Source organism: Momordica charantia (assembly GCF_013281855.1).
Source record: "Momordica charantia cultivar OHB3-1 chromosome 11 unlocalized genomic scaffold, Mcharantia_2.0 BLBB01000011.1, whole genome shotgun sequence".
NCBI lineage: Eukaryota > Viridiplantae > Streptophyta > Magnoliopsida > Cucurbitales > Cucurbitaceae > Momordica > Momordica charantia.
In genome coordinates, this window is record NW_028275159.1 from 9294999 (window position 1) to 9316304 (window position 21306).

Genomic DNA, 21306 nt, shown 5'->3' on the forward strand with positions numbered 1-21306 from the left:
TGGCCTCCACTAACCACTTTTCTTCTTAATTTTTTTCACCATTTCATACACTGTCATTCACACCCACTTCAAAAGTTGTTCATCTTCCTCTTCCATTGCTCAAAAACAACACCCTTCTGCCCATTTTGTAAATGCATTTGTGGGAATCACAATGGCTTCTATTGAGAGTGTGTGGAGCCAAAACCAATATCCCAAATGGATTTTGCCTCACATTTTTCTTCCATCAAAATTTATTGCAATAAATATGTTTGAAATTATTTATTGCAAAATAATGATTTTGGAGTTTTTAAAATGTAACGATATTGGCTATTGTCGTCGTTGTTCAGTTGTTTGCCAGACCAAACAAACTTGCCGTTTTCAAAAAATGTGTAATCATTTGAAGCGTGTGAGCTAATCCAATAACGAAAGTTTCGAAGGGTAGATATGTTGGTGGGGCATATATTGAAGCAATATTAGCCTGGTTGAATTGGGTATTAGGTAAGATGAGTATTGAAAGTAGAATACCGATAAGAACCACAAAATAGCTACTCTTTGAAAGCTTATGGACTAATATTGATGTTTTGAAAGTCGTACGGACCAAAATTAATACATTTTATTTAATAAGTTCGAAATACCCTACATAATTTGATTTAATAAAATAGACACGTCCATTCATAGAGTCGAAAAACAAACTACTTCATATAATCTAACATATATGATAACTTTCCCGACATAGAATGACTTGCTACTATGGAAAATAAACCCACTAAATATATGCTACTATTCAAACAATTTTAAATTTTGTAAAAAAGAATCTCATCGAAAGGAAACATTTACATAAATAGGATAAAATAAATATATATTTTATAATATAAGAGAAAGTTCATTTCTTGTACAAAATACATGTGATTCACCCTTTTTTTTACCTCTATTAAAGTTACCTTCTAGCAAGAAAAAGTTAAAAGTCAACAATAACACAAAAGTGGAAAGAAAAAGAGAAGGAAAAAAAGCTTTTCCCACCATATTTTTACAGAGTTGATTGAACTTTTTAACAGTGTAAACTGTAAAGATTTTCCTTGTTGCCTTTCATATGCAACCAACATATGGGGAAGTGGTTTCTCTTTAATTTTATGCCCCAAATTAGCAACAAACTTTTACTCTCAATTTTTTGCATATAATAAGTAAACTTTTTCCTTGGCTTTGCCCTTTTGCAACTGAAATTTTCCTAATACATAATCCAAAACCTCTTTTCACTCATTTATACTACTCGTTTACGTGATTCTATTCAGATAAATTTAAATACTATCTTGATTACGTGCTTTCGATTTTTTTCATTTTGATTCTTATGCTTTCAAAACATCTATCTTGATCTTGTATTTTCAAATTTTGTTCATTTTACTTCATGTATCTTCAAAACGTCTATTTTGGTCCATGTGCTTTTGTTAAGCGACCATTTTGGTATTCTTCGTCCTCTTGTTTATCTTATTTCTTTCGATTGTAGTTTTAACTACTTCACTCACTAAATTTCTTTAAATATAGCCATAAATTTGTATAAAAGGATTTTCACTGTATATGACATTTGTGTTAGAACTTTGCAAATAGGAATCAAATTGGTCACTTTTTAAAAGTATAGGAACCAAAATGAACGTTTTGAAAGTACAAATACTAAAATGAACAAAAGTTGAAAATACAGAGATTGGATACTCTGTATTTTCCTTGGCAAGCAAATGTAGTAGGTTCAGACAGTCCCGTGAGATTAGTCGAGGTGCACGCAAATTGGCCCGAACACTTACAGATATCAAAAAAAAAAAAATAGAGACCAAAATGAAGTTTTGAAATAACATGGACCAAAATAAACCAAAGTCAACAGTAGATGGACCAAAATAGTATTAATCTAGAAGGTTGAAAATTGAACAAATCTCCTAATTACGAAAACTTTTTTTTAACAACACAAAGTTATGAAAACTAGCTTAAGAGACAAAACTTACTAAAATCCGATTGAAATGATCGAAACCAATGTGATAAAACAAACCAAACTAACCAAAAAAAAATGAGTTTATGAATTTTTACGGATATTTGTTAGTCAAATTGACTGGATCAACTCATTTTAGTTGTCAAAATGAGTCTAAGTTAACAGTAATTTACACATATTAATATTTCTGACAAAAAAAAAGTCGTGAGTTCGAATTCTCACTCCATGTTCTTTCTGACCAAAAAGAATCGCGAGTTCGAATTCCCACTTCATGTACTAAAAAAAACTAGGTTGAGTCAAATTCGTCAATTTTTTCAATTTCTTCTATCACCTTTAGCATTTTGGGATTCAGTTTCATTTCTTTTATGTATTTTAATTCATGTATTATTATAGAAATAAAATTTTAGTTTCTAACATTGTTTACCTTATTCAGCAGGAAATATTAACACAAAACCTTTAATTTAATTTTGCAATATCAACTTAAACATAGCATAACTGATTAAGACATATATTTCCAATCGAAGATTGTGGGTTCAAGTCTTCAGCCTGAATATCGACCAAAGAAAAACGAGAGAATATGAGAGTTGCAATACGTCACCGAATATTGTGATAGATATTGATGTTTTTGACAATATTGACAAAACGTTACAAGAACGACATGACACTTACCTTTCCCATACTATTGTCGATAGGTAAATTTAGCGATATATCGTGAATATTTTACCATCAATACACATCTACTAATCAAGTAAATGAAAAAAAAAAATGTTTATGCTAGGACTATGCTAAATAAATTTTTGGTTAAATTACTAATTTACTCTCTATGGTTTAAGCTTAAATTCAATTTGGTTCTTGTGAATTTAATTTTATCTTCATCATCTACGGTTTGGTTAAATTTTACGAATGGTCCCTATCATTATCATATCAAGAACATGGCACATCATTTTCAAGTGAAATGTATTTATATTTGTTTGATTATGTTAGTTGACTGTATTAGAGTTCAAGACTAAGTTAAAAATAATAATAATAAGAAGAAAATAGTGAGTAATTTTCTAGTAGATAAGAGAACATTTAAGATTGGATAAAACCATTTTTACTCACTCATTCAAATTCTAACCAGGAGAGAAATACTGAAAGAGAGATAACTTCTCTTTTTCAAAAACCCAAACAAGGGTGAAATAGGTACTGACGGGAAGAAAAATATAGAACGGACAAAGCGACAGAAGGGGAGTCGTCAAAGACCGTCGCCCAGGTTAACCCAGACGACCCATGGTTGACCTTGAGCAGTGCTCGGAGCCGAGGTGTTCTTGACCTTTTAATTTGATTCCCCTTGATTCTTGTGCATCCTAATCCGAAATCCCGCCTTATCTCGACCCTTAATCTAACATTAGGTCCACAACGAAACACATTAGTCTAGAAGTCTAGATCTCTTAAAGATACTAGGATTCGACTTCTGTAAATCCTAGGGAATATTGGAGCCGGTGTGACAAGAGCACACCGATTTTAGTGCTATTCTATTTTACAGGTCTCATCGATCCCTTTATTCTAGAAGATTGGTGCGAATTTGGTAGAATCTCAAGAGGTCAAATTTCTGCAAATACTTACCCATCAACACTCAAATATTACTCTTCTAAAAATAATTTTACAAACATTTACTACAATTATGGCATTAATATTATGATCACTTCTTGGAAAAAAAAAAGTAAATCATTAATAAATTATTCAAGCCTCATTTAATCCTGTTCCTCCTATGCTAACTTGAGTATAGCTCAATTGATTCAAACCAAACAATTATGACTTCGAATCTCACACTACTGTTGTTTGTTAAATTTAAGAAAATATTAAATAATAATAATAATTAAATAATGCTTTCCAGCAAAGCCACACCCCATCTTTCTACAGATACAACAAGAAGACCAGATCTGCCATTTTCTTTCTTTTTTTTTCAGTGCTAAAGAAAATTTTGCAGTTATTTTATTCTTAACTTGTCTCCATGTGGCTTTCACTAAATTCTTCCAAAGAGTTGGTTTCTCTTTCACACCATAATCCATATAATATAATTCAGCTTCCCACAGCTTTTTCTCCATCAATCAAACTTTAGCCATCTTAATCACACAACCCAGTTGACCTTTTAATCTTATTTTTCACAAAAATCACATCTTCTTCTTTTCTTCTTTTTCCCCCTTTGTATCACTGTTGTTCTTGAATATAGTTGAGTGAAGCTTGTAAATGTAAAGATTATTGTGTGTATGAATCACTATTCATAGTTGTTGATGGCAAGGTGACATGGCTGGCAGATTTGGCTGAGGATCCTCGGTGATCTGAGCTGATGCGGCAGAGCGTCACTCGCCTGAGGTAGTACCTGTGATAAGCGCCAAGGTTGCTCGGGTTTACAAAGCTAGAGGTCCTTCTAGGATCCTTGCAAACATTCACAAAAACGACTAACTTACCGAATGATTCCAACCAAGAGTAAGGTTAGAAGATGAATCACTCTTAGATCGGACTTAGAATCTACGATGGTCACTCCTAGATCCTAAGACGACTCACTCCAGAATTAGCTTGATCGAGACTAATCCAATGAATCGGTTTAACATCAAACCTAAAGCAAGATTTGAAAGAAGCAACACCAAAAGTGTTAAGGAACAAAAGTTCTTGAATTTCAATATGTTTTAATCTTAAGTTATCCATAACAAGAGCATTACAAGCCTTTAAATAGGCCAAATGGTCGTTCAACATAAGAACACCAAAGATTTTTCAAAATACTACTTAATGCAAATTGTAGAAAATAAGACATGCAAATTAAAACTTGATTGCACATCATTCTAGACACTTAAATGCGGATCAGAAAATGTAGTCATGCTTCAAATGGTCTTATCTATGTGCTGTAGGAGGCGCTTCACATTTGGATATGGTTTGACAACTTTTGACTTCACAAACTCCAAAGAGGTGCAATCTGCAAAGGCACCTGTTCACGAATCTGCACACTTTTTTTGTCCTCCGTGCCATCTCTCAAAATAGACAACTTTTCCCATGCCATCTTTGCTCCATTCTCTTCTTGACTCATTGAAGTAACATTATGAATAAATTCGGGCTCAAAACTCTTTGTTGGTTCTTGTGCATTAACAAGCTTTTGAAGGTGCAGTGTGAAAGCCTCTTGAATCTTCCTTGCCTTTCTTGTAATAATTGCTCCTTTGATATATGTAATTGGTCACAAATGGATTCGTATCAACCTGTGTGTCAAAACCTAGCACCATGTGGTGCTCGACTAAATGCGCTCTGATGCTTAAGTTTTAACTCAGGTCGGAAGAACAGAAGTGACGAGCTAGAAGTTCAGTGTAAGATGTTGTATAGTTTTAATAACTTTGACTTTCTTTTGTATAAAAGGAAATTCGAAGCACAAGCTTAGGTGGTTAGAGTTCATACTCATGGACAAACTCTTGTCTGAGGACCTCCTCGTCACATGACATGGGCATTTCCTCTCCAACTCGACAGCTCGAGCTCCCACCCAAGCCTACGTGGCTACTCGAGAGTGATCCACGCGTCGCTCTCTATTACTCATAACAATAGCTAATCAAAGCACTGTTCAGTGGTTAACTGCAGCGCTCCACTTCTCTTAAAGGATCATTCATCTGAATCTCCACCTCAAGTTAAAAAGTACTCCTTCAAATCTCATAATTTTAGAATGAAATATGTAGCTCAAAATATTTGCATCATCCCATTTCATCGAATTTTGTAGTCTAGTATCTCCCTATTTTTTATTTTAAAAAAAGAACAACAACAATAACAAAGAGAGAACAAACGAGCAAAAAAATCCGCTACTCTAGTCAATATGTCACATCAATATGTATTAATTATAAAAACTTATTAGAATTAAAATAAAAAACAGTTTAGAGACAACATTAAAACTTCTAAAAGTTGTAAGCAACTAAATTTACCCCTTCTCAAAAAAGCAATTACCTATGGAAAAAAGAAACAAAACTTCTAAAAAATTAGTTATCCAAAACATGTCTTTACTAAATTTGTACTTGAAAAAACAGAACAGACCCAAAAACTCTAAAATAACACAACGGGTAAAAGACATTGATGGGTGGCTCAAAAGCTAACTATAATCACATGCTTGATGGACCACCTCCTCCTCTGTCTTATTGAACATGACACCTTCATCTTCCTCGATAACATCCATAGCTAAAAACACTCAAATTTTGTTCCAAAGAAATCAATATATCCATACTTTACTGTTAATAATAACTGATCCAGAACAGCCATTGGAGGAGATTAGAAGAGGGTGTAGTTTAACCAGAAATGAGCAAACAAGATGGCCAAAGAAGAAGCTCACATCACGTTCAGAACCAATACAGAAGATGTCATTTCTGATAGTTACTACTGGTAAAACGCAACAGTTTATGGGAAGTTATTAACCAAAAGATAAGAAAAAGGAAAAAAGAAACTTTTATTTTTTGAAAACCATATTCCCAATATGCAGAACCATCTTCTCAATTAAGAAAAAAACCAGAGAAGGAAAAAAATAATAATAGAATAACAGAAGGAGGCTCTTGGATCCAGATCCCTCTCTCTCTCTTATTTTCTTTTTTCTTGGTCTCTGTTTGTTTTCTCCTATAAACAAAACATGGGTTTCCACCCTCTACAATCCCAAAACAGATCATTCTGTTTTTTATGTTCTCAAGAAGAACAATGACTGCAACTCTAAGGAATCTCTTTCTTCCTCCTCATTTCTTCTCCTTAGGCTTGATTTTTTCTGTGACATCTCTTCTCTTTTCTTCTTGTTACTCCATTGATGAACAGGGTAGAGCTCTTCTTACATGGAAGGACAGTCTAACCAGCTCCACCGATGCTTTGCGGTCGTGGAAGCCCGAGGAAGAAACACCATGTTTATGGTTCGGAATTATCTGCGATTCGAAGGGGGAGGTGGTGGAGATAAAGTTAATAGTAGTGGATTTGCAAGGTACTTTGCCTTCAAATTTTCAGTCTCTCAAGCTTTTGAGGAGCCTTTCCATCTCTTCGACCAATATTTCCGGGACGATTCCGAAAGAGTTTGGAGATTATAATGAGCTCAGCTTCATTGATCTCAGCGACAATCACCTTTCGGGCGAAATGCCAGAAGAGATTTGCAAGCTGAGCAAGCTGCAGGAGTTGTATCTTAATGGCAATGCTTTTGAAGGGATTATACCTTTGGAGATTGGAAATCTTTCAAACCTTGTGTCTCTCACACTCTTTGACAATAACCTCAGTGGGGAGATTCCAAAAAGCATTGGAAGGTTGGAAAAGCTTCAAATTTTCAGAGCTGGAGGGAACAAAAATCTCAAGGGTGAATTGCCAATGGAGATTGGAAACTGCAGCAGTTTAGTCATGTTAGGCATAGCCGAAACCAAAATCTCCGGGAGGCTTCCGTCGACGATTGGGATGCTGAAAAGAATCCAAACCATAGCCATTTATTCATCCCGGCTCTCCGGTCCAATCCCAGAAGAGATTGGAAACTGTAGTGAGTTGCAGAGTCTTTACCTGTATCAGAATACTCTTTCTGGGCTGATACCGAGACAACTCGGGGAGCTGAGAAATCTTCAAAGTGTCCTTCTATGGCAGAACAACTTGGAGGGTGAAATTCCGGATGAACTTGAGAACTGCAAGGAGCTCCTAGTCCTTGACTTTTCAGAAAATCTTCTAACTGGAAGCATACCAAAAAGTCTTGGAGGACTTTCAAATCTTCAAGAGCTTCAACTGAGTATTAATCAGCTCTCTGGTACAATACCTTCTGAAATCTCTAATTGTTTGGCTTTGTCTCACCTGGAGATCGACAACAACATGATTTCAGGCGAGATACCCACTGCCATTGGCAACCTAAAGAACTTGACTATATTTTTTGCCTGGCAAAACAATCTAACAGGAAGTATTCCCAACACTCTCTCAGACTGCCAGAATCTCCAGGCTCTCGATCTCTCTTTTAACAACTTGGTCGGTCCAATACCGAAACAGATTTTCGGGTTGAAGAATCTCACCAAGATTCTTCTTATTTCGAATAATCTGTCCGGGTTTATTCCACCTGATATAGGAAACTGTACGAATCTGTACAGGTTAAGACTGAATGAGAACAGGATCGGAGGTACTATTCCATCAGAGATTGGCCATCTGAAGAACTTGAATTTCTTTGACATGGGTGAAAACCTTCTTGTTGGAAGAATTCCTCCATCGTTATCAGAATGTGAAAATCTCGAGCTTCTCGACCTCCATTCCAATGGGCTCACTGGTCCTTTGCCAGATGATCTGCCAAAGAGCCTACAGATTTTGGACATCTCCAACAACAGGTTTAATGGCCAGGTCCATCTCAGAATTGGAGGATTGATTGAACTAACAAAACTCAACCTTGGAAAAAACCAACTTTCTGGGAAAATCCCGGGAGAAATCGTTTCCTGCAAGAAGCTCCAGTTATTAGACCTTGGCAACAATGGCTTCTCTGGGGAGCTCCCAAAGGAATTGGGTCAAATTTCTTCCCTCGAAATAGCTCTTAATCTAAGTTGCAATCAATTTTCAGGTGAAATCCCATCAGAATTCTCTGGTCTCACCAAGCTAGGAATTCTAGACCTCTCCCACAACAGCCTCTCTGGGAACCTCAGCCTTCTTGTAGGACTTCAAAACCTCGTCTCTCTAAACGTCTCCTACAACGACTTCGTCGGTGAATTGCCCGACAAACCTTTCTTTCAGAAGCTCCCTCTCAGCAACATTGCCGGAAACAAAGGCCTTTACATATCAGGTGGGCTTCCTGCAGACAATGTGGTATCCAACAGCAGAAGCAGAGGAGCCATGAAGGTGGCGATGCCAATCCTGATCAGCACCAGTGCAGTGCTGATCCTTCTAGCAATTTACATGCTAATCCGCACCCATATCGCCAATTCCAGACTTCTCTCAGAAGGGGAAAACTGGGAAATAACTTTGTACCAAAAGCTCGAGTTTCCAATCGACGACATCATCCGAAACTTAACTTCATCCAATGTCATTGGTACCGGAAGCTCCGGCGTTGTGTACAGAGTCACAACCCCAAGTGGGGGAACAATGGCAGTGAAGAAAATGTGGTCGAATGAAGATTCAGGAGCCTTCAGTTCAGAAATCCAAACTCTGGGTTCAATTCGACACAAGAACATAATCAGGCTTCTGGGTTGGGGATCCAACAGGAATTTGAAGCTCCTGTTCTATGATTATCTCCCAAATGGAAGCTTGAGCTCCCTTCTCCATGGCGCAGGAAAGGGAGGAGCAGAATGGGAGGTCAGATACAAAATTCTCTTAGGGGTGGCTCATGCTCTCGCATATCTCCACCACGACTGTCTTCCTCCAATCTTACATGGCGATGTGAAGGCCATGAATGTGCTGCTCGGTCATGGCTTGCAACCTTACCTCGCCGACTTTGGGCTGGCCAGAATCGTGAGTATAAACAGCGATGAAGACGGTTCAGGGAAGCCATTGCAGAGACCACCTCATCTTGCTGGTTCTTACGGCTACATGGCCCCGGGTATGTTTTTTCTCTACCCCTTTTCGTACCCATCTGTTCGATTTATTAAATCGACGCCATGGATTCATAATTAAGCTTTTTCGTGGTGACTACAGAGCTTGGGTCGACGCAGAGAATCACAGAGAAGAGCGATGTGTACAGCTTCGGAGTGGTGATAATGGAGGTTCTAACGGGGCGGCACCCGCTGGACCCGACGATACCCGGAGGAGTGAGTTTGGTGCAATGGGTCCGCGATTATTTGGCCGGAAAGCGAGACCCAGTCGCCATTTTCGATTCCAAGCTCAGAGGAAGAGCCGATCCTGCCATGCACGAGATGCTGCAAACCCTAGCCATCGCGTCGCTCTGTGTCAGCGTCAGGGTCAACGATCGGCCCACGATGAAAGATGTCGTCGCAATGCTCAAGGAGATTCGACATGTCGAATTTGGTAGGGCCACCGTCGACGGCGCCAAGCCGGGAACGGCGGTGGTGCCGTCGTCGCCTCCGCCGCGGTCGCTGTCGAGGAAGTTTGTGTCCCAAGGATCTTCCCAGTGCTCCTTTGTGTTCTCTGATGATTCAATCTAACGGTCCAGAATCAGCTCCTAAAACCCAGTAAAAAAAAATTCCCTTTTTTTCTTTTTTTTTTTTACCCTTTTTCAACTCAAGAATCAAGATGGAAAAAAGGTTTGTAAATTTGAAAATAATCATTGATTAACTTAAACAGTTAGTTTAAAAAGATTATATGGCTCTGTCTTTTTTTTTCTTTTTAATTTTATCCAAGTTGGAGAGGTGTGAGAAATGGCTACATGGAGTAGTTGTAAATAATAGACAAAACCCATATGAGTCATTGTTCTAATCATTTGTTTTCATTCTCAAGGAAGGAATGACTAATAAGAGCACATGAAGACTTAAAAAAACCGACCTTTCCCTGGAAAAATTGATTAATCTCCAGTTCTATTTATGAATGAACTGTGGAGTTGGAATCAAAATAAAGGGACCATGTTTAGTGACGTGGAAAACGACCCTTTTGAGGAGGGAGATTAACCTAATCGTTGAACCCCATAAAGAATTCCTTACTTCCGTACAGGATTGAGAAAAAGACCAAACTTGACAATGGATCCAAACGACTCCAAAGTGCGATTAATCTGTCTTATTCTGATGAACAAAGAAATTTCATGGACGAACTTAATTTGCTACAAGTCCTTAAAAGTTGAAGGTTCAAATTCCTCCACCCCTGGATGAACCCAATAGATGAAATCGTTAGCCATATATCATTCCAACTCGTGAAATAATTTATGGAGCAAATGAGGTTTCTCGAGTCACATGGTGGCACGATGAAAGGGGGCTAGCACATGGAAGGCATAGAAAAACTTGGAGTAAAATGGAAGAAGACAATTTGAATGTTTTGAATTGGGAGCACATGTAGTAACAAGGAATTGCCATTTCCCACACCATTTTCTTTCAACACTTACCTTGCTTCTCTCCTGCACATGCTGCCAATCATCATATCCCGCAGCAATTTGTTTTGTTTAGGGGCAAAACACTCCCATTTATTACTCAAAAAGGGGAATATAATAACGTTTTGTATATGTACATTAATTCACAATCTTGGTCACAATATGTATCCAAACTTCAGTCTCGATGGAGTTAAGTATACATCAGTTTCGATGGATAAAGTATAAATCATTCTTAAGTAATATATTTTGAATCAAAGACGGGATTTGTAGCCAACAATATAACTCAACTGCTTAAGACATCTATCTTTGACCAAAAAGTCGGGAGTTCGAATTCCCGCCCCTACATTTTTTTTTTAAGAAAAACAAATTTAAAACAAAGAAATTACAAAAACAAATCTAAGCATTCAGAATCTAGAGCGTTCAAGATGTCCTCCGGCCCCTCCTCAAGCTAGACGAAATTTTCCTGAGACTGGAGGGCTCTTCTCGCCAAAAGGTGAGCGATCGTATTTCCAGTTCTTTTTGTGAAGCTATAGGATACCTGCAATCTGGTAGCAAGATGAGTTTTCACATATTCAATAATTGATCCCGTCTTTGATAGGCCTTCTTTATCTCGAGCAAAAAGATTGTAGATACGCAAAGAGTCAGTTTCCAAAAGGATCGGAGAAATTCCAGTCTCCATTGCCACACGAAGGCCTTCCACTGCAGCAAGCGCTTCAGCATCATCCACGGACGCCACATGCTCCAAGTATTTCGTAGCCGAAGCTAGAACTTGCCCTCTATGGTCTCTGATGATGATGACTCCCAGACCTGCATTAAAATCGATAGAGGAAAAAGAAGCATCTGTCTTTAATTTAAAGACCCCCTCTTCTGCTGGGCACCAAATAGTGTGATTCTGAGCTTGATGTATTTGTGAAGATTGTTGAAAACTTTGACTAACATCTTGGTTGGCTGTTGCATGATTGGTATTAGTAGCCTTGAATGTAGCAATGTAAGTACTGACCCATCCCGCCAAATCATCATCCTCAACTCTTCTCTTATTAAACACAAATGCATTTCTACGATTCCATAAACTCCACAAAAACACAACCAATTCCTCAAAATCTTTCCAATTTAACATGTCTCGCCAGTCCCTTAAGATATTGATCATAGGTGCCTGAGGATGAAGAACAGAGAGATGGTGAAATTTAGAGTTCATCCATTTATGTTTGGTATATTTACAAAGCCAAAATAAATGGTAAGAATCTTCTCCTTTCTTCCCACAGAGAGATGGTGAAATTTAGAGTTCATCCATTTATGTTTGGTATATTTACAAAGCCAAAATATATGGTAAGAATCTTCTCCTTTCTTCCCACGTAAAACACAAATATTTTGGATATCCACCTCCCTTTGAGTCAAATTAGCTCCCGTTGGGAGCTTGTCTAAACACAAATGCCAAAAGAAGACTTTTATTTTACTAGGGAGAGATAATTTTCACACTCCTCGCCACCAATTTGCCAAGCTATCCATAGAAGAGGATGATGTCAAGTTATTCGATAATGTCATCTGAGCAGCTTTATATCCACTTTTAACTGTGTATACACCCGATTTTTCATGGTGCCAAATCAAACGATCCCATCCATGGCTCATCCCAATAGGAATCGATAGAATACCCTTAGCTTCATCCGGCGAGAAAATATATTGAACTATATATGCCTTCCACTGGCCTAGCTCATTATCAATCAGATGACTAACGTTTGTGTCAATGGGAATTTGGGGCCGGGATAGGATTTTAAGAGTTGGTTGATTAGGAACCCAATTATCACCATAAATCTTCACCCTTTCACTATTCCCAATGCGCCATCGGGTTCCCTCTTTAAGTAAATCCTGACCCCACAGAATACTTCTCCAAATGAACGAAGGACTCCAACCGAGTTTTGCAGATAAAAAGGTGCCCTGTTTGAAATAACGTCCCTTTAGGACTTGTGCAAGCATTGAGTTCGGGTCATTTAAAATCCTCCAACCTTGTTTTGCTAGCAGAGCCTTGTTGAAAATCTTAAGATCCCTAAAGCCCATCCCTCACAAGCATTTCGGTCGACACATTGATTTCCAGCCAACCCAATGGATCTTCCTGTCCTCTCTATCTACACTCCACCAGAAACGAGCCGCCAGTTGATTCAGCTCCTGAATAAGCTTCTGCGGCAGTCTAAAATAGGAGATCGTGTAGCACGGAATAGCCTGGATAACTGCCTAATTAACACCTCCTTACCTCCCATTGAAAATAGTCTACTTTTCCAGCCTTGAAGTTCTTCCACACACGATCCTTAATGTAATTGAAATGCATAGTCTTGTTCCGAGATAGAAAGGAAGGGAGACCCAAATATTGGTGATGGTAGGCCACAACTCTAACAGAAAGAAGATCCCTTATTTGTTCCTTAAAAGCTTCATTCGTGTTTGGACTAAATGCAAGAACGGATTTATTGAAATTTATAACCTGCCCCGAAGCAACTTCATACCGTTTAAGACATTCACTAATGCAAGCTCCTTCACTAATTTTGGCCTTAAAAAATAAGAGACTATCATCCACGAAGAAGATGTGAGATATAGGAGGACTTTGCCGAGCAATAGATAGTCCAGAGACTTTTTTCTCAATTGAGGCCTGATGGAGAAGGCTAGACAACCCTTATGTGCACATGAGAAACAAGTATGGCGATAATGGGTCCCCTGGCGGAGTCCCCTGTAGGGAGTAACATGGCCAACTTTCTCTCCATTGAGCTTGAAAGATAACGTATCTAACCGAACACATCTCATAATTAAATCAACCCAGGCTTTATCAAATCCCAGCCTCAACATTATCTTTTCCAGGAACGCTCATTCAACACGATCATAGACCTTACTCATGTCAAGTTTCAAAGCCGCCCAACTAGATTTTCCTCCTTTCTTGCTTCTAAGGGAATGAATGCATTCATACCCCACTATTGCATTGTCAGTGATATGTCTTTTAGGAATAAACGCACTCTGGTCGGGGGAAATGATCACATTAAGCACCTTCTTTAGCCTATTAAGCAACACCTTTGATATGATCTTATAACAAACATTACAAGAGAGATTGGCCTAAAATCAATCACTCGCTACGGGTTATTGCATTTTGGGAATTCCTGCCCCTACATGTTGTAATTTAAGAAAAGATGGAGTTTGTAGAAATATAAGAGATATGTATCATACTACTAAAAATGAAAGCGTGTAGAAATTAAAACTAATTTCAAATTTCATTTAGTAACATTTTTTGTTATTTCTTTTTGGGTAAATTGCACAAACCATCCCTAAAGTATGATGGTTGTTATAATTACACCCTCAAACTTTCAATGGTAAAAATTTAACCCTTAAACTTTGTGAAAAAATTTCACAATTACAGCATCAAACTTTAAGTGTAAAAATTAAACCCTCAACATTTCAAGGGTTAAAAAATTACACCCCTAAACTTTCCATTTAAAAAAATTACTCTTAAAAAAAAAACTCCATTTATTTTCACTCTCTCCTCTCTTTTTACGTTCTCCCCCTTCTTGGGAAACCTTGCTAGTTTCTCTTCACCATCACCGGCAAATACTGAGGCCAAGAGAGATGGGTATTTTGCGGTATGCGAGGAGGAAATGGATTCAGTCTGAAATGTGGAGCATAATTGTTCCAGTATTGAACGTATTTACCGTAATTTTTTATTTGAGAATGAAATCGGACTGAGTCTGAAATTTGGAGTATAAAACCATCATAAGCGAAGCTTCAAAGAAAAATCCATTAGAGAAAACTTCAAAATCAAACGAACCAACCACCAGCAGAAGAGGCGAGAAGAAATTCACCGTCTGATACGAAAGGGGAAGAAATTTGTCTTCTAAGTAATTTGTACATGGAAATCAAAATCCAAAAATTATTTGCGTTAAATGGGGGGATGAGTCACACATTATTCTTCTAGTTTCGTGAAGTTCAGTTAGCGCACAAGGAAAAGCTCGTCTTCTCCCCTCCTCTCCTCGAATGCCAAAATCTGTACCGCATAATTATTCTCCAGCTTTCAGACTCATTCGATTTCGATTACCCATCTCTCTTGGCCTCAATACTTATACGGGTGACGGAGACGATGAAGAGAAACCAGCAAATTTTATGGTGGGAGGGATGACAAGGAGAAGAGAAAAAGTAGAAAGAGAGAGAGAGAGTAAAAATAAATTTAATCTTTTTTTTTTATTTTAAGAGTTTAGTTTTTTTAAATTAGAAGTTTAGGGTGCAATTTGTTACGCTACACAAGTTTGAGGGTGTAATTTTTTAAATAAAAGTTTGAGGGTGCAATTTTTTGACTTGTAAAAGGTTGAAGGGTTTAATTTATACAATTGAAAGTTTCGGGTGTAATTCTAACAATCCTCATACTTTAGGGGTGGTTTATGTAATTTAACCTTTCTTTTTTCATAAGCATTTTGGTAGTAATTTTTTATTTCTTGTTCTTTACCATTTTAAACTAAAAAAAAAAGTTAAAATTTTATATCAAAATTAATATATAAAATTAAATATTCGAAATCTTTATGTTATATTTACTTTTTAACACTTATTATGCATTTTATTTTAATACTTATTATGCATTTTATATAAAATAATTTTTTTATTTATATTTTAGAAAGAACATAAAACATGAGCTACAAAAGTTGTTGTTACAAAAATTTCTACCCAATTTTGGAAATGTTACTTAAAATTGAGAAACGAGAAATAGGAACAGTTACCAAATATTTATGTTTCTCAAAATTTAGAAAAGAGAAACGGGAAACGAAAAACAAGAACGTTCGTTAACGAGCCTTTAGTCTCCAAAAATTCCACATTCTTTTTGTTAAGAAAAGAGAGAGGGAAGAAGAGGAGGAGAAGTCCAATTATATAAATAAGGATGACAAAAAATCTACTACAAACAGGGCCTCCTCAATCACATATGCATTAAAAGAAGTAAAGTAAGTATTAATTCTACTAAAAAAGCATAATTGTCCACAGAACAGAACAATCAGATCTTCAAATGTGCCACTGCTGCAGTAGGTGTCATTATCCTTCTACTTCCCCCTCCTTCACACTTCTCTTTGCACCCATTGGTACAGCATCCAAACTCAATGCTTCCCAAGAAGATGGGGATCTCAAAAGCCTCTAAATCCTTGAATCTTTTCATTAGATTACTAAGGAGGGTACTCAGTTTCTAACTTCTTTAGGATGGTTCTAGTGACACCCCAGTCAAACCCCCGGTATTGAAGCCACCTAACTATTCTTGATTTTCTAGTCTCTTTCGGGGCGTCCCGGCCTCGTAGCCACTGTTTCGAGGCCTGAACGAATAAATGATCCATTGAAACCTTTGATAACCCCACACTTGACATTCCATCGCCAGATTCTTCACCTTCTTCAAAAACCAGTTTAATTGCTTTCTGAGCAACTTCTCCTCCTATCCCCTTACTTACTAGTGCCTGATCCAGAAAATAAACCTCTCATTATCTTAAGGGTGATACACAAGTTTTTCTAGTCCTGCAACTTATAGAGAATCCTCCTACGTCTCGTATCAATGACGAGAAGGGAAAGACGAGAAAGACGGTGGCAATGGAAATAGAAGCAGTTACCTGCTTGAGTTTCCTGGGTCCCCAGCTGGAGGAAGACCATCTCGAACGGGAAAATGCTTCAGCATACAGGCCGTCATTGATCAACCCCCTAAAAATATAGTTAAAAGGGTTAGTCTCACGTGAAAGGCAATCAAGTCTTTTGCAATTGAGGTCGAGTCTGACTACAAAATTGAAATCTGTTTCAATGTAAACTTAGAAAGTTAATTTGTCAAGAAGTTGCTGATGGACACTAAACATTATTACAGGACCTGCTCTTGAAATCATTGATCACTGCTTCCACTGTGTCAGAAGAGAACCTCCTACCGAGCAATTTCTTCCTCAGCTCAACTGCAGTGAAGGCTCTGCAGAATGCTATCACATGCTTAATATTCTTCTTGCAAAAGCAAATGCATTTATGGTTGCCAGTTAAAGAAATAGGCCAAGCGAAATGCTCTTGTAGTTTCACCAGGTTATTTATTATGTTTTAATAATATATGGTAAATTCTTCTCACACATTAGGAAAAGTTTTTAAAAAGTTCACATATACTTCAAAATCCTAGCAGAACATTTTCATACAAATCCGTCCAAAACTTATTTTCGTGATACTTTGACAGATGCCATCAGATTCCAAGATAAAAGACAGTAACCATAATTGACATAATGTTACCTTGTTGCAAGTAATTCAATAGCCAATTTCTCAGCATCTTGCTTACTTTTATTTCCCTGTAAATCATTGTTTCCATGATAACATTTCTTGTTGTAAATCTTTAACCCCTCATCTACTGCCTCAGGCTTTTGCAAGAGATCATCAACAAAGCCCAAATTGTCGTCGAATTCATCTTCAAACCCTAAAAAAAGCCTTTAAGATTGGCATTAATCACCAAGGGAAATAAGGGCTAAAGCACTTCAAGAGAGGAAATGACACAAGAGTGTTTTTCCATGCAAGAAAGTGCTATTCTATTCAAAATTAGCCTATAAATTCAATTAAGAAGCCTAGAGTTCCTAGACTAATATCTTATACATTTATATCTAGCTTTTTTTTTTTTCCAAGAGCCTTCCTCCTGATTCAAAAACTCTTCATAATTACCTAGATCACCAGTGATGTTTTCAAACATTAGAGACAATCTAATAGGATTACAATAGTTAAAGAGGCTTGATGCTGTTATATAACTGTGACTGATGAAAGTAGGTAGTTAAACAGAGGCTGTTAGTATAAATGAGAGAGGTAGAAAATAAAAAGGCAGGAAAACAATCTAGCCTCTCAAAAGTCCTGGGAGTTCTGTAAATCTCATTGAGATATTTCTCTTGATTCAGTATAAAAGGACTACAAGTACTTAAATGAGTCTAACCTAATTCTTGGGAGATATCTATCAATATCAGAGCACTTTTAAATCTACCTATCCCCTCTTCGAAGCTTTAGTATAGCGTTCAAAACTTTCTTTTGGATTCAAAACCATAATTTTTCAATACCCTCTCTACACTCCCTAAAGAACTTCCTTATTCCACAATCCACACCCTGAATTTTCCTTTCAAACATTTGAGTTTTTTCATGAAATTTATAAGTTAAAACCTTCTGAACCCCTATCGAGATCTTCAATCTATCAAAAGTTTGAAAGAAGATAGGAATTGAAGATGACTCAACCCCCACGTTTTGAGTTCATAACAAGTACAGCGGTGTTTTTAAAAGAACAAAGTGCACTAAAGTGCAAACATTACAGATTTTGATCAATCCAACTTAATCATTCATCATGAAGAGTAAACACATATGACAACTTCAACTAATTTAAAAGTTCCATATACCTTGCATACTTCGACCATTTGACCTGTTTTCCTTCTCATTCTGCCTTTGATGATGTAACCTATCATAAAAGTTACTTCTCCGTACTGCACCCCTATGTTTAACCTCAATCCTCCGAGGATTATCATCCAAACCACTACCGAAATCGCTTCCATTTACAATTTCCGGTGCCAGAGGTGTTCTTGGTTTCTGATCATTTGAAGACCTTTTTGGAGTGTACCTAACAGGACCCGACGAGTTATAGTCTCTGGTTTTCAAGCAAGCAACAATGCTGCTCTTCTTCACCCTGAAGATACACAGCTCCACCATAAAAATCAAAACAAGAACAAAGCAGAAGAGAACTATTTACAACCTTCCTTCAAATAAAAGAATGATATTATCAGCAACGACATACGGATGGAGAAAACAAGAACCCATCTCCAGTCAATCATATCGTATATAGATAATCACATATATAAAGAAAACTACGAAAAAATTTGTTCGAATCCCCTTCTCTAGCTCGCTATATTCATTCTTGACAACCAGACAAGCGGCAGAGAAAATGAATGTTAGAAAAATTAATCACCAGGATATTGGGAAAACCCTATGTTGAAGCTGAATTGAGGCTCGGACGCTGATTCCCGCCATGGCCGTCATTTATAGCTTGAATCGGCCAAAATCATCGCCGGAGATGTAAACCCCAGAATCGAATATCGTTGCCGCTGGATTGCTGCGGTTGCGGTGAGGGAAGAATGCAGTATTCTGTTAGAAGCTTGAGGTGAGTAATTTGGGAAAGCTAAAATTATCATGTCCAAATGTCACGGGAATATTTAATTAATTTTAAAAAGTAGCAAAATTATAGTACTACCTTTAAAAGAAAACCAAACCATTTACTTTACCATTTCCCCATTCCTCGTCGTTTTCAACCCAAATTCATCTTCTCGATTTTTCTTTGCAGTCCCTTCGAATTTCTTCTTTATTTTTGTTTCTCTTGGCGATTGGCTTCGATTTTATGTGTGTTGAGGAGTTGAATGGTTGTTTATTTGCATTGATTCAGTTTTTCGATGTTTAGATGAACGAATACATGTATAATATTGCATCAATTTAGGTTTTTTTCTGTTGATTTTGTTTTCTGGTGTTCTTCTTTGTTTCGTTCCCTGTTTTTCTTTGATTTTTCATTTATGTTGGAATTGAGGTCTGTGGCTGCGGGAGTTTGATTTGAAATATTTGAAGTGGTGTGGTGGGAGGTTGAAGATGAAGAAGTATTTTCGATGAAGTGGGATGGACCTCGAGCGAGGTTGAAGAGATTTGAAACGTCGCTCAAGGTTTAGTAAGCCTCTGTCATTTTTCTCGGATTCGACCTCAGGCGAGGTTGAGCCCTAGGTAATTGAAAGAGGCTCAACCTCGCCCGAGATCGAACCCGAGAAAAATGACAAAGGCTTAGAAACCTCGAGGTTGCGTCAACTTTTTCTATCACCAATCGTTGACCTCGGGCGAAACCTCGCCCGAGGTTCATCGTTTCTTATGAAACTCAGTCGGGAAACCATAACTCCCGCCCGAGATTCATAGTCAACTTTAGCAGAATCATGCCGAAATACGAAACTAAATTTAAAAATGAAACATGTTTCAAAATCAAAGCAAACAAACAGCAAAATTGCTTTTCAAATGTAGTCCAATCTTAAGAAGAAATCAAAAACAGCAAAATTAAAGGCAATGGTTGTTGTGAATTAAATGATTCCGCAATTAATATGACCCCGACCGAGGTTTTTTCCAGCGGTCATGTCTTATGATTAAGGATATTTGGGTCATTTCATCTCCTCTGACACATCATTAATGCTTAAAGTAGGTCATTTGGACACATTTAAAAAGTAGGTCATTTGAGCATTCCATAAACTTTTGAAGGTCATTTGAGTCAATTTCCACGTAAATTTTCTCACTTTTTTGGTATGAACTTCAAAATATGTCTGATCCGATTAGGTGTCTGGAATTTTAAAAATGTATAATGGATTTTTGGTTAAAATCCTATTTATTTTTCTGCAATTTCCATCGAATTTTACCATTTTAGTTCATTGATTTCATTTTTAATTTTTTTCTTTTATCACAATATCAATAAATTCAACATATTTCTTCGAATGATTTAGTTGGTAAAAATTTAATCTATACGAAGTCCAGCTCAACTAGTTAAGGCACCTATCTCCGACGAAAAGGTCATGAGTTCAAATCTTCATCCCTACATGTTGTACTAAAAAGAAAAGGAAAAAACTATCTTGAGAAGTCTCATCAAAATTAAGGGTGAATTCTTATGGTTGATCGACAAAGGTGAATCGCTCTAATTTGGGAGCAGACGAGTATGGAGCATGTAGAGTATAAAAAAGTAGAATACAGCAGCGTCTTGGAGGCGTATCGCAGATTGGGTACAGGGTATCAGCACCCTTCGTGTGAATCACCTAAGCGCGTCAGCCCCTAAACCAGTGCGATCGAAATTGGACTTGGTACAGACCTTTTCCTGGTCTTCGTTGACCCGATTCACATGGCTGAGTAGGGCTACAATGCGTGGTGTTTGGATTTTTCTAATAACGCTTATTATATAATTAACCCTGTAACTTACAGGTACATCTGATCTCTCCTACCCATATAAAAAATCTTAGCAAATCTTAATAATATTTTCATTATAAGCTTTAAACTATATGAAGGGGTGTGAATTCCGGAGCGGAAGCGGATTTTCGTTGCTGATTTTTTTTTTAACACGAAACCGAAATAGAAAGAAGGAAAAAATAGGGGAAACTTAAACCTTTGAAGAACGTTTCTTCAGTGAATTCCCCTCGAACACCACCACCGGATCTTCCTCGCTATCCTCTTGGGTCTCGGGATCGTGCTTGTGGTAACACCTTGATCGAAGAGAGGGAGAGATTGAGAGAATTTGAGAGAAATCCTGGGAGTCTTTTTCCTTTATTTGTTCTGTGTAAACGTTCAACACTTGGAGAAGAAGAAGGGTGACGTGGGGTCCCACTCCCCTGCAATTTTGCAGAGGCGTTAATAATAA

At 37.4% G+C, this 21306-nt stretch overlaps 3 protein-coding genes across 4 annotated transcripts; 1 reads left to right on the forward strand and 2 right to left on the reverse strand.

Moving 5' to 3' along the window:
* The first annotated feature begins 6625 nt into the window (after positions 1-6625).
* Positions 6626-15627, forward strand: LOC111010465 (Leucine-rich repeat receptor-like protein kinase family protein). Its single transcript, XM_022283913.2, has 2 exons — positions 6626-9470; positions 9566-15627. Exons 1-2 carry the CDS (start codon positions 6626-6628, stop codon positions 10030-10032), a joined length of 3312 nt encoding a protein of 1103 aa, XP_022139605.1. The 3' UTR covers positions 10033-15627.
* On the reverse strand, positions 11353-12051 carry LOC111010533 (uncharacterized). Its single transcript, XM_022283992.1, has one exon. The coding sequence runs from the start codon at positions 12049-12051 to the stop codon at positions 11353-11355; it is 699 nt and encodes a 232-aa protein (XP_022139684.1).
* A 141-nt stretch (positions 15628-15768) lies between the features above and the next one.
* On the reverse strand, positions 15769-19075 carry LOC111010517 (regulatory protein RecX family protein). Of its 2 annotated transcripts, none has more exons than XM_022283977.2 (6): positions 18850-19075; positions 18287-18570; positions 17154-17325; positions 16756-16848; positions 16508-16595; positions 15769-16357 (listed from the first exon to the last, which is right to left on the reverse strand). In XM_022283977.2, the coding sequence occupies exons 1-6, from the start codon at positions 18918-18920 to the stop codon at positions 16076-16078; spliced, it is 990 nt and encodes a 329-aa protein (XP_022139669.1). In that variant the 5' UTR covers positions 18921-19075; the 3' UTR covers positions 15769-16075. The 2 variants fall into 2 exon arrangements, with proteins under 2 accessions (XP_022139669.1, XP_022139668.1); XM_022283976.2 differs by having other exon boundaries at positions 17154-17334; positions 18850-19073.
* Positions 19076-21306: the final 2231 nt, after the last annotated feature.